The sequence below is a fragment of the Schistocerca americana genome, chromosome 4 (assembly GCF_021461395.2).
Source record: "Schistocerca americana isolate TAMUIC-IGC-003095 chromosome 4, iqSchAmer2.1, whole genome shotgun sequence".
In the NCBI taxonomy this organism is placed as follows: domain Eukaryota; kingdom Metazoa; phylum Arthropoda; class Insecta; order Orthoptera; family Acrididae; genus Schistocerca; species Schistocerca americana.
Window position 1 is genome coordinate 222235792 of NC_060122.1, and position 12795 is coordinate 222248586.

Sequence of the window (12795 nt, forward strand, 5' to 3'; positions counted from 1 at the left end):
TACTGATGATATTTGAGTTACTGATGATACCTGAATATTTGAGCAGTTTTCTTTTTTTTTACTTCGTGGCAATAAGAGCCACAGTGAAGTTATGCAGGTTCGTTACTACAATACAGTAATTAATCATTTGTCAGTCTATTAATCCCCTTATTACATAACTCAAAATTTTATTGTTCAAAATGTTGACTGAATTAAGTTTTACTAACTTGTTGGTACGAAATTTGCTTTCGCACAGGTAGTGACTCAAGTCATCAGAACGAGTAGAACTGACTCCTTTGTGAACAGTTTTAATAAAATTAATTAGTTCAAGAACAGGATTGGCGACTAGGTTCTGCTATTATTTTATTTATATTTTAGTGAAGTAAGAATTACAATCAACCATACTTTTAGCGACCATTCTAACTTGAGCTTTATAGTTGCGATTCCTTTTAATCTTCAGTGACACTGTGTAGAAAATTGAGATTCTGGTCATTAGCTGTCTAATTTCAAATATTTTTTGATCAAAATACTTCGGATTTGATGCCTCACCAAATTACTATATATATAATCACAGTCAAGGTTACATAACCTGTGTAAAGTGGAGCTGGGTTACAACACCACTTCACTGCTATGATATATCAGTGGTGGATTGCGACATTGCCACCTGGTACCAATTCTACGCTGTCTACAGCGCCTAAAGATGATCAGTGCGCTCTTTTATGGAGGTTGACCAATATTTTATCTGGTGAGCTCTGTTGAGAATTGAAATGGAAGACGATGGGTTTTGCTGTCGTATAACAATATTTTATGTTTTCTTGTCTGGAATTATAGCAATTTGTAATAGAGCAATAAACAGTGGATTTATCACGAAAGTTTGCATTTATTCACTCATCTGTTGTCAACTGCTCTACATAAAGATATTTTATGATTAAATGGTAGGATTCTTGACCAAACAGATCTAGTGGCCGAAGCTGTCGTCGCTGTCAGCAGGTTGGGTGCAGACGACGCCCTGGTCACAGTGCTCTAGGCAGCGGTGTGGCCAGTCTGCAATCTCCAGGAGGGCCCAGCGCCCTGGGCTGAGCGTGTTCTTCACCTGGTTGTGTGCCAGCAGGCGGTAGTCGGGCGCCAGCATACCCGTGCTCACACCCTTCTCCAGCAACCAGCGCAGTGCTGATGACATCTCTTTAGTCATGTTGCGCTCGACGTAGTTGCCGATGAGTGCCACATCAACATTGCAGTGCAGAGCAATACCCTTACTGGGGTTCGTGCTGTTCCAACCTCGGCCTTCATAGATATTGCCATCGCTGTCGATCAAGAAGTTGTAGGAGATCTCTGGTTGATCATACATCTGCCAGTGCAGCTCCTGTAAACAGGGCAGACAATTCTGGAGTCTACCAAATATCAATTCTAGAGCCACTGTTGTTTTGGATTTATGTAAGTTTCTTTTCACTCAATACACAAAATGCAGAATGTTTTCTTTTATGTGTGTTCAATGAAAACACAAAATAAAAAATGTTTTCACTCTGCAGTGGACTCTGACGTGATAAAACATTACAGCAAATTTTAATGGAACACTAATCTTAACAAAACCATTAATAAATCTCTACACTTAAAGAAAAAGCATATGTGATGACAAAATGAACCAAAACATAACATATATACATCAATTTAATAATTAAAAAAAACTCCAGTTATGCAAAGCAAATATAAGACTATGCACCACTTTTAAAACTTCAGTGGTAGGGAAATATTCTATCCTTGGTCCCCAAAACCAATATTTTAATAAACTAATCCCTGAAATGATTACAATAATAATTATAATAATTAGAACATTCTATATCAATAAAATGGTTATTTTACAAATTTTCTTTATTGGTTTAATAAAATGTATGAAAATGCGAAAGTTTTTCATTATCATATATTTTATTTTTAACATTTCTAGATGGTATCTATTTATTTCTATTACCAGAACTGCATCAAATGAAATATTTCACCCAAAATCAAGTGCTATAATATTCGCTTCAACATTATACATCATTATTATACTAACATTAATTTTTATAGATAAAAGAAAGTTGTTTATATTCTATAAACATATGGGCACTATAAATAATTCAACTGATTATTGAGAAATAACAATATGTGCAGATTTCCCATATTGTGACCCTACTTTCAGTATTACAATAGTAATTATACTTTATCTATTTTTTGTATTATTAGTAGTGGTTTATATAAAGCAAGAACCTATTTGGAAAACATAGAAACAGTAAATATTAATAATGTAATTAATTATGAAGAAATGAAATGAAATGATCATATGGCATTGTTGGCCGGGAGGCCACCATATTGCAAGTCCTTTTTAGTTGACGCCACTTTGGCAACTTGCGAGTCAATGATGATGAAATGATGATGAAGAACACACACAACACCCAGTCATCACGAGGCACAGAAAAATCCCTGACCCCGCCGGGAATCGAACCCGGGACCTCGAGCGCAGGAAGCGAGAACACTACCGCAAGACCACTATGAAGAAATAATACCTGTAGGAAAGGTATATAATAATACAAAATTTATTATTGCAGTAATAATAAATTATCTATTACTAGCATATTAGCAGTAGTGGAAATTACTAATATTAATGAAGAACCTATTTGTAAACTATGATAATTATACTACTCAAGAAATTCTCATGGATAACACACCTGTTAATTAAAATTCTTAATATCTCTTTGATTGATTTATAAGTGTATGTCACATGTAAACAATGGTGTAATCATCTGAACTTTATATGGTAATTGTGTGTCTACAATTTTTATCCATATTTCGTTGCACATAAGTGAGGGGCCTTTATGGTTTACACACACACACACACACACACACACACACACACACACACACACACTGCAGCAAATCCCTCTCAGACCCACTGAACTTAACCTACTTTTAAAAATGGAAATGCTGATAATAGGTTTGTAATTACTGTTACTCACCAAAGAGGTACTTGATCACAAGGTAAAACATACACAACAAATGTATTTGCTATAACTAAGACAAGAATAATTGTCCCAATTATCCCAATTATTCTCTCTCTCTCTCTCTCTCTCTCTCTCTCTCTCACACACACACACACACACACACACACACACACACACACACAATGCGTGTGTGTGTGTGTGTGTGTGTGTGTGTGTGTGTGTGTGTGTGTGTGTGTGAGAGAGAGAGAGAGAGAGAGAGAGAGAGAGAGAGAGAGAGAGAGACAGAGAGAGAGAATAATTGGGATAATTGGGACAATTATTCTTTTCTTAGTTATAGCAAATACATTTGTTGTGTATGTTTTACCTTGTGATCAAGTACCTCTTTGGTGAGTAACAGTAATTACAAACCTATTATCAGCATTTCCATTTTTAAAAGTAGGTTAAGTTCAGTGGGTCTGAGAGGGATTTGCTGCATATAATGCCACATTAATTCACTTTTTCACATTTCATTTTCTATTATTATTTATCATTAAATATGCAGGTGCAATTCCTTTTTTATTAGCTAAACAGGATCAAGTAACCCTTTGGAATTTATGGACACACTTAAAAAATTTCATTTCCTCTCACTTTGTATCTAAGTATTCAATTACAATTGTATTAATAAGTTATTATTACTTATATCATGGTTAATTAATCTTTACCGTTTTAGGAAATCCAGATACTTTTGTAATAGCAAATCGTCTTCTAACACCAGTATATATTCAATAAAATGATACATCTTATTTGCCTGTGCACTTCTATGGTCAATTCCATACAAGCTAGCAGGAGTTACTGTTTTATTCTTATCCATTAGAAATGCAATAATTTTACCATTTTATAATAAATAATAAAAAACACCATTTTCAGGAATTCAATTTTATCCTGTTAACCACGTTCTATTTTGAATTATAGTAGTTATTGTGTAGTAATATTAACCCTTAACTCACAAGGCATGGTTTCTCAAACTGCTCAAAAAATTTTGGAACTTGAGCTCGAAAGTCACTTCTGGCGGAATGCTTCTATACTACCACTATATCTATCTATCTATCTATATCCGAATCCCGCTCCAGCTACTGCCGGGTCTGGGTGCTGATAAGTCCTCTCCATTTGGCTTTCTCCTCCCACCACTTTTCTTCCTGCAATTGCTGCCAGGTCACACTTCTCCTTTCTACAGATATTCTCACTCCCATTTTCCACTGTGTTCTTGGGCACCCTCTAGGTCTTTTCCCATCCATCTTTAGTTCTTCCATAATTTTGGGGAGTCTGCCCATGCATCCTCTTAACATGCCCATACCATCTTAATCTCTTTATTTCAATTTCTTCTCTCATACTTTCTTCTTTAAGGTCTTTAAGGTCTTTTCTAATCTCTACATTCCTTACTCTGTCCATTCTTGTTTTTCCCTTAACTGCTCTGAGAAATTTCATTTCCCCTGCTTGCAGTTTGCTCCAGTCCCTTTCTGTCATTGTCCATGTTTCTCCACCTTCTTACATAGCGATCCCTAGAACGTTCTGTTGCAGTTTGCATTATCACTTCCTTTGTTTGATGTTGACATTTGTTATTGACAGATGTTGGGGTCTTCTAGACCCCACCTCACGAACTACATACCTTTTTTTCTCCAGTCGAGTACAAAATTTGTTCACAGGAATGTGTCAGTTTTAATAATCCTAAATTGGATGGAACTGTTAATCGGTGGATGAAGAAAGATTGTAGTGAGACATATAAAAAATAAACAAAAAAGACTATGATGTTACAATAGCCAGTGATTACAGTTCTGTCAGTGGAGGATCATTCAGGGGAAGAATTTCAGGAAAATTGTGATGGTAACTATTCTCTTTTTCCAATAAAATACTTAGAGTGTTAGTTAAAAATAAATGCGGTCCAAGTGGTAATAAAGAAAAATGTAGAACCCACCTCTGAATGTCAATTTTTCAGACTCTTTTTGTGCATATCCATAGCAATTTTTATATGCAAGTTTAAAGCCTGGAATTCAGTTTTGTGTTAAAATTTGCAATTCTCTAACAGTCGATTTATGTGTTCTGTTTAAAAAACTGATCAAAATTATGTTGTTCTATGTGATGAAAAGTAAAATACCGGAGAGTCTATTTCACACAACGAAATCAAAAAATGCATCTGAACAGCACTTAAGTAAACATAAAAATAAATGCTCTATAACTTAAATTATAAATTTCAAGCGATTGCCATCTTAAATCTTGGTTTAAACATGGGGATCCTACAGACCCTAATCCCTATGTTATAGTGTACGTTCCAGAAAATTCATGTCTTTAGGTAAGTGTTAACATGAACTAGAAATCAATCAGTAGCAGAACCTAACTTTATAACGAGACAAATTCTAACAGTCACTTACTTTACCAATTTCTTAATTAATGTTCTTGTAGCAAATGCACGAGATAAATTAATTGTGGAAGACATTTTAATGTAGTTTACTAGCTTAGGAAAATCATACGTTTTGAAAATATAAAACTAGAATTTATCTTTCCTTTCAACTACTTAATTTGCAAAAAAGTCCACTAAATAAAGGAAATGAATAACATCTTTAAAATAATAAACAAAATAAAAAATTTAAAGGTAAAGATGAAAAATTGTTTCAAGTGAAGCATATTAACATATTATAAAGCGACCACTGCAAAGTTCCACTAATACAAATAAAATCAAAAGATACCACCACAGGTTTAATAACAAAATAGAAAGGAATAAAAATCACCCCTAAAAATTAAAGCCATTTATGAAGGCAATTCTAGTATATTCTGCCAAAGAAATAAACCACAGTGAAGTACAATACAGATGGCGGTTAATATTTTACTATATTTTACGGTTTCTTCCTGTTCCAGTTGTATATAGAGTCTGGGAAGAATATATGGTATCTATGCCCGCCCTAATTAGCCTTATCTTGTGTTCATAATTCCTATGACAGTGATATGTAGCGGGCTGGAGAATATTTCTAGACTGTTTGTTAAATTGGGTCTTGATATATTGTAAACAGGCTTTCACAGGATAATAAGTGTCTATCTTCAAAAACTGACAATTCTGTTTTTTCAATATCTCTGTGACGCTCTTCCATGATTCAAGCTTGTGACCATTTGAGCAACCCTTCTTTTCATACGTTCAATATGCCCTATTATTCCTATTTGGTCTGGGTCCCATGTACTTCAGCTATATTTTAAGAAATTTTTAAGCAGTCTCCTTTGTACGCTGACAGCATTTTCCCGGTATCCTGCCAATGACCTGAAGTCTGCCTGCTGCCTTATTTACGACTGTGTCTACATTTTGCGAGTAATTTGAGAACACTATTCGGCTAAATAGTATCGACTCTGGCGACGCACAAAAAACTGATAAGGAAAATGAAAAAACAGTTATTTACTGGGGACAAAATTGACCAATGGTGACATGAACAGACTTCATTTATAATAATAGATTTATTGCAGCCAAACTGGCTATTTGGTACGTGAAGTACAGGAATTATTCTCTGTTCACTATTGTTATTCTTAGTCATTACAGAATTTCACCAGCGATTCTGTTCTCATCCTACAAATCAACACATGAAATTTCTCACACTGGTCATCGGGCCTCGCACATATACAGCTGGTGCTGGGCTCGTGAATGCTCTGGGTGTTGCAATGTTTGTGGTGAAATCCATGCACGGAGAGTCTTGTCACAACGTGGCGGAGTTCGTATCCTACCTGCGTCCATTCACGGTTTGTCATGGCGACAGTAGCATAGAAATCCTCCCATATCTTGCGTTTCTTCTAATGTAGTTCTGTCAGTAAGTCCTGGTAGGCTGCCGTCACTGGGAATAAGTGTTTCAGTCGCAGCTCATCGATGAAGAAGAGCTCTCTGGCCAGTTCATACACAAGCCCTGAGAGTGTGTATTTGGAGAGACATAGCGCCATTTTTAAGTAAGTAGCCTTCACCTTTTCTATTTTTCGAGATCTGTCTTCTTCAGATGAATCCATATGTATTCCAATCCGTAAATTGCAACAGGTTCAACTTTGTGTTCAGACAGTCGTAGGGTTGTTTTCAGGGAGAGGTTGTCTATCGTCTTGATACCATTTATGGCTCTCGTTGCGGCGCTGGATCTGTAGTTTATGTGGCATTTGAATACAGTTTCCTGTGACTGAAGGGTAACTCCTAGGTACGTAAAACTGGCGACTGACTTTAGCGGTGTCTCTTCAACGTAGAAAGTGCCGGGTATTCCTCCTCTTCTGAAGGTCATGGAGACTTTCATTCAAGGATAGGTCGTTTTTTCGTGCCCAGTGCACTAACTGGTTGAACGTCTTCTGCAGATGATCCTCAGAAACTGAGATTAATGCCATATCGTCTGCATACATGAGTAGATTTACATTGTCGGGTTTTATTGTCTCAATGATGTCTGCCGTACCTAAGATGAAGAATAAGGGCTCAGTGGGTCACCTTGCAACACTCCAACTGTTTGCTGCATCAGGCTGGACTTATCTATACCGTCATTTATTTCCACCCAGTTGTTAGTGATAAGATCTCTAATGACTGGCAACAGGTAATGTCTTGGACCTAAGGCCGTTTCCAGATTCTTCATTAGAATGGATCTATTGATTGTGTCGAACGCCTTGGTGAAGTCTATGAAAATTGCATGAAGCTTTCCCCCTCGGTTCGCTAAGCCCATTTGTATATCGGTTTGGAGACAGACTGCATTTATTGGCGTGGGTTACGTACAAAGCTGAAATGTTATAATTAGCTCATAATTATTTTCAGAATAAAAGCTCTTGCAACAGCAGCTCATTATTACACACTTTCTTTTCTTCAAACACCTTTTCGTTATGATTCAATCAGATAGGATTTTCTGAGGTAATAATTTTTCTTTTTTTAGTTTTGTAATAAATACACCAACGGAAAAGAAATCGGCACACCAAGAAGAAGCTGCTGGACATAAATAAAATTCGTAGGCCTTTTTTTGAAGTCTGAAAGATGATGATGTCTGTAGCGCCACTATGAGGATCGAAATCAGGTTTACTATAAATACACTTTAATGACCACTGAAAATTTTCGAGAGGTGGCTATCTACAGCCGTCAAGTAATGTATAAAATGCATTTTTAACCATCAACCACTTTTATTTTAAACCCAAATATCGACTGGTTTCAGTCATGGACCATCTTCACAGATACGGGTTAAAATGGTTTAAGCCACAACATTACATTTGTCATTACTTAAATAATGCCTAGAGCATGTCATGAATATCAGTATGTATACAGACCAGTACTCTGTACACATTTGTTATTATTATGTTTGCTTCTAAAAGTTCTGTCATATATTGATATTCATGAAATGCTCTACACATTATTTAAATAATGACAAATGTAATGTTGTGGCTTAAACCATTTTAACCCTATCCATGAAGCTGGTCCTCGACTGAAACCAGTCGATATTTGGGTTTAAAATAAAAGCGGCTGAGGGTTAAACATGCATTTTATCCATATAAGATACCATTGAGACTGGACATGGTGAGTTGATGTTAACCAAGAATGCCTTTAAGGCGACAAAAACGCCATATCAGCATCAAAATGAATTTGAACGCGGTCGTGTGACAAGGATACGAGAAGCTTATCGTTCCTTCTGCGATACTGCAGAAAGACTTAGCAAGAATGTAGCTACTCTACATGACTGCTGGCAGTGGTAACTACGTATGGTAGTAAAAAGACTGGGCACCATTTCGACTTCAGTGGTGTCAAACGAGAGCTCATTGGAGGGCTGGGTGGAGATCCGTTCTCCCTCGGCGCCTCTGATGGTCGTATGTTGGTTAGATGGCCAGTCGAGGGCCTGCAACCAACTTGTCTGTGTGCTAGATACACTCCTGGAAATTGAAATAAGAACACCGTGAATTCATTGTCCCAGGAAGGGGAAACTTTATTGACACATTCCTGGGGTCAGATACATCACATGATCACACTGACAGAACCACAGGCACATAGACACAGGCAACAGAGCATGCACAATGTCGGCACTAGTACAGTGTATATCCACCTTTCGCAGCAATGCAGGCTGCTATTCTCCCATGGAGACGATCGTAGAGATGCTGGATGTAGTCCTGTGGAACGGCTTGCCATGCCATTTCCACCTGGCGCCTCAGTTGGACCAGCGTTCGTGCTGGTCGTGCAGACCGCGTGAGACGACGCTTCATCCAGTCCCAAACATGCTCAATGGGGGACAGATCCGGAGATCTTGCTGGCCAGGGTAGTTGACTTACACCTTCTAGAGCACGTTGGGTGGCACGGGATACATGCGGACGTGCATTGTCCTGTTGGAACAGCAAGTTCCCTTGCCGGTCTAGGAATGGTAGAACGATGGGTTCGATGACGGTTTGGATGTACCGTGCACTATTCAGTGTCCCCTCGACGATCACCAGTGGTGTACGGCCAGTGTAGGAGATCGCTCCCCACACCATGATGCCGGGTGTTGGCCATGTGTGCCTCGGTCGTATGCAGTCCTGATTGTGGCGCTCACCTGCACGGCGCCAAACACGCATACGACCATCATTGGCACCAAGGCAGAAGCGACTCTCATCGCTGAAGACGACACGTCTCCATTCGTCCCTCCATTCACGCCTGTCGCGACACCACTGGAGGCGGGCTGCACGATGTTGGGGCGTGAGCGGAAGACGGCCTAACGGTGTGCGGGACCGTAGCCCAGCTTCATGGAGACGGTTGCGAATGGTCCTCGCCGATACCCCAGGAGCAACAGTGTCCCTAATTTGCTGGGAAGTGGCGGTGCGGTCCCCTACGGCACTGCGTAGGATCCTACGGTCTTGGCGTGCATTCGTGCGTCGCTGCGGTCTGGTCCCAGGTCGACGGGCACGTGCACCTTCCGCCGACCGCTGGCGACAACATCGATGTACTGTGGAGACCTCACGTCCCACGTGTTGAGCAATTCGGCGGTACGTCCACCCGGCCTCCCGCATGCCCACTATACGTCCTCGCTCAAAGTCCGTCAACTGCACATACGGTTCACGTCCACGCTGTCGCGGCATGCTACCAGTGTTAAAGACTGCGATGGAGCTCCGTATGCCACGGCAAACTGGCTGACACTGACGGCGGCGGTGCACAAATGCTGCGCAGCTAGCGCCATTCGACGGCCAACACCGCGGTTCCTGGTGTGTCCGCTGTGCCGTGCGTGTGATCATTGCTTGTACAGCCCTCTCGCAGTGTCCGGAGCAAGTATGGTGGGTCTGACACACCGGTGTCAATGTGTTCTTTTTTCCATTTCCAGGAGTGTACATTGGATCTGCACTTGGAGCTATGCTCTGATGTGCGATATCGTATGAGACCACGAACGCTCTCGTGGATATCCCACGCACAATGACTGCAGAGTGGTACATCAGTCTGGTGATTCGACCTGTTGTGCTTCCATTCATTAGTAGCATTCCAGGAGGTGTTTTACAGCAGGATAACGCTCACCCACATACCTGTGTTGTAAACCAACATGCTCTAGAGAGCGTCCTCATGTTGCCTTGGCCTGCTCGGTCACCAGATCCGTCTCCAATCGAGCTCATATGGGACATCATCGGACGACAACTCCAGCGTCATCCCCAACCAGCATTAACCATCGCTGTATTGACCGACCAAGTGCAACAGCAATGGAATGGCGCCTGTGTGATACAATGCATGCACGTTTGCATTCAACATTCTGGCTGCTACACTGGTGATGAATGTACCAGTGCTTCACATTTGCAATGGCATACCTCTCGAATACATTAACCTGTGACTTTGTTATGGTTCAAATGACTCTGACCACTATGGGACTTAACATCTGAGGTCATCAGTCCCCTAGAACTTAGAACTACTTAAACCTAACTATCCTAAGGACATCACACACATCCATGCCTGAGGCAGGATTCGAGCCTGCGACCGTAGCGGTCGCGCAGTTCCAGACTGAAGCGCCTATAACCGCTCGGCCACACCGGCCGGTGACTTTGTTATGTTAATCACTTAAACATGCTACCTAGCCAAATGTATTTCCGAAATTTCACTACTTAGTCTACATTAATTATTTTTTGGTGTCGTAATTTTTTTTCGGTCAGTGTACGTAATTAGGTTAACATTGTCACACTCCTACAATATGACTTACTGAGGAGTTGTGGAGAGTAGTCAAGAGAAAATAACAGGTCTCCTACTAGTCGTCGAGTTCACGTACTGGCAGCAAGGGTGCTTTTGGACAAATTGAGGAGTTCGTGTGTGGAGCAGGTAAAAGTAGCGCTGTTAGTGAGAGCTGGTGTCGAAGCTTGAAAACATGCTGAAGTAGAACAGACATACCTGTATGGCCCGCAGTACGGAAGTGCAGCTGTGCAGGCCGAAGCACTCCGGTCCCGCTGTGTGCTTCACCACAGCATACGGCGTCGGATGCGCCAACTGAGTAGTGTGGGTCTGTTGCCGCAAGCTCCACGACGAGTGTGGTACGATGCGCCGCTCTGAGCTGTACACCGGAAGTGACGTCGTGTGGCCGCTCCCGCAAACTGCACGTGGCAACAGTGCGACATTACCTTTCACATATAATCTAACCTCGACAGCATCAAACCATGCGTAACGTACGAGAGAGTATCCACTAACTTATCTAGAATATGTATCTATAACGACTGCTGCGAGCGATGATGGGTACTGGCGGAGTGGCGCCTGATTTTCAGCATCCAACGGTGTTTCGAAGGATTCATTTCCTATCGAACTCTTACCTTCACATGGTCACAGTAGTCGTTTCCTTTGTATCAAATGGAACTATCACCTTTCGTCCTAACTTGACATCAAACAGCACCATAAATCGGTCTCTCACCACAATCTGATTTCGAAATTCAAATTCTTTGACCTCACCAACTAAAAACCAATCCGTTACCTTCCAAACTAACCACCTACATGAAAGATTCTTCCGTCAGCACAATCACGAATTAATTATGATCCGCATCGCCATAACAAACATATAAACTCTCCAGTCACATTAATGTCACCATCTCTCAAAAGCCAGAGTAACCACCTTTTGCAGTGTAGACCTGCAATGGTCTGCGGCACAATAAAGATCCAGATCGGATTTGCTATAAATATACGCTGTAGCGGTCGTGAGCTTTAGTTACCATTGAGACTTGACGTGGTGCGTTGATGCCAGGAAAGCGTTTAAGGCAACAAAGACTCCATATCAACATCTTACTGAGTTTGAACGAGGTCGTGTGATAGGGCTACGAAGCTGAACGACCCTTCTTCGATACTGCAGAAAGACTTAGCAGGAATGTAGCCACTGCACATGACTGCTCGCAGCGGTGTTCACGGGTAGGCACTTGGTGCAGGGAGTGGCAACTGTCCCTTAACATAGACAAATGTAATGTATTGCGAATACATAGAAAGAAGGATCCTTTATTGTATGATTATATGATAGCGGAACAAACACTGGTAGCAGTTACTTCTGTTAAATATCTGGGAGTATGCGTGCGGAACGATTTGAAGTGGAATGATCATATAAAATTAATTGTTGGTAAGGCGGGTACCAGGTTGAGATTCATTGGGAGAGTCCTTAGAAAATGTAGTCCATCAACAAAGGAGGTGGCTTACAAAACACTCATTCGACCTATAGTTGAGTATTGCTCATCAGTGTGGGATCCGTACCAGATCGGCTTGACAGAGGAGATACAGAGGATCCAAAGAAGAGCGGCGCGTTTCGTCACAGGGTTATTTGGTAACCGTGATATCGTTACGGAGATGTTTAGCAAACTCAAGTGGCAGACCCTGCAAGAGGGGCGCTGTGCATCGCGTTGTAGCTTGCTGTCCAGGTTTCGA

At 40.7% G+C, this 12795-nt stretch overlaps 1 protein-coding gene across 1 annotated transcript in view; it reads right to left on the bottom strand.

The window, feature by feature from the left end:
* Nucleotides 1-895: 895 nt before the first annotated feature.
* LOC124613360 (peptidoglycan recognition protein 1-like) overlaps nucleotides 896-12795 on the bottom strand; it is a 63253-nt gene continuing 51353 nt past the window's right edge. The window contains exons 2-3 of the mRNA XM_047142058.1: nucleotides 11293-11492; nucleotides 896-1342 (exon numbers count right to left, since the gene is read on the bottom strand). Of these exons, the coding sequence (XP_046998014.1) occupies nucleotides 938-1342; nucleotides 11293-11492 (605 nt within the window). The 3' untranslated portion in view covers nucleotides 896-937. The remainder of the gene's footprint in view (nucleotides 1343-11292; nucleotides 11493-12795) is intronic.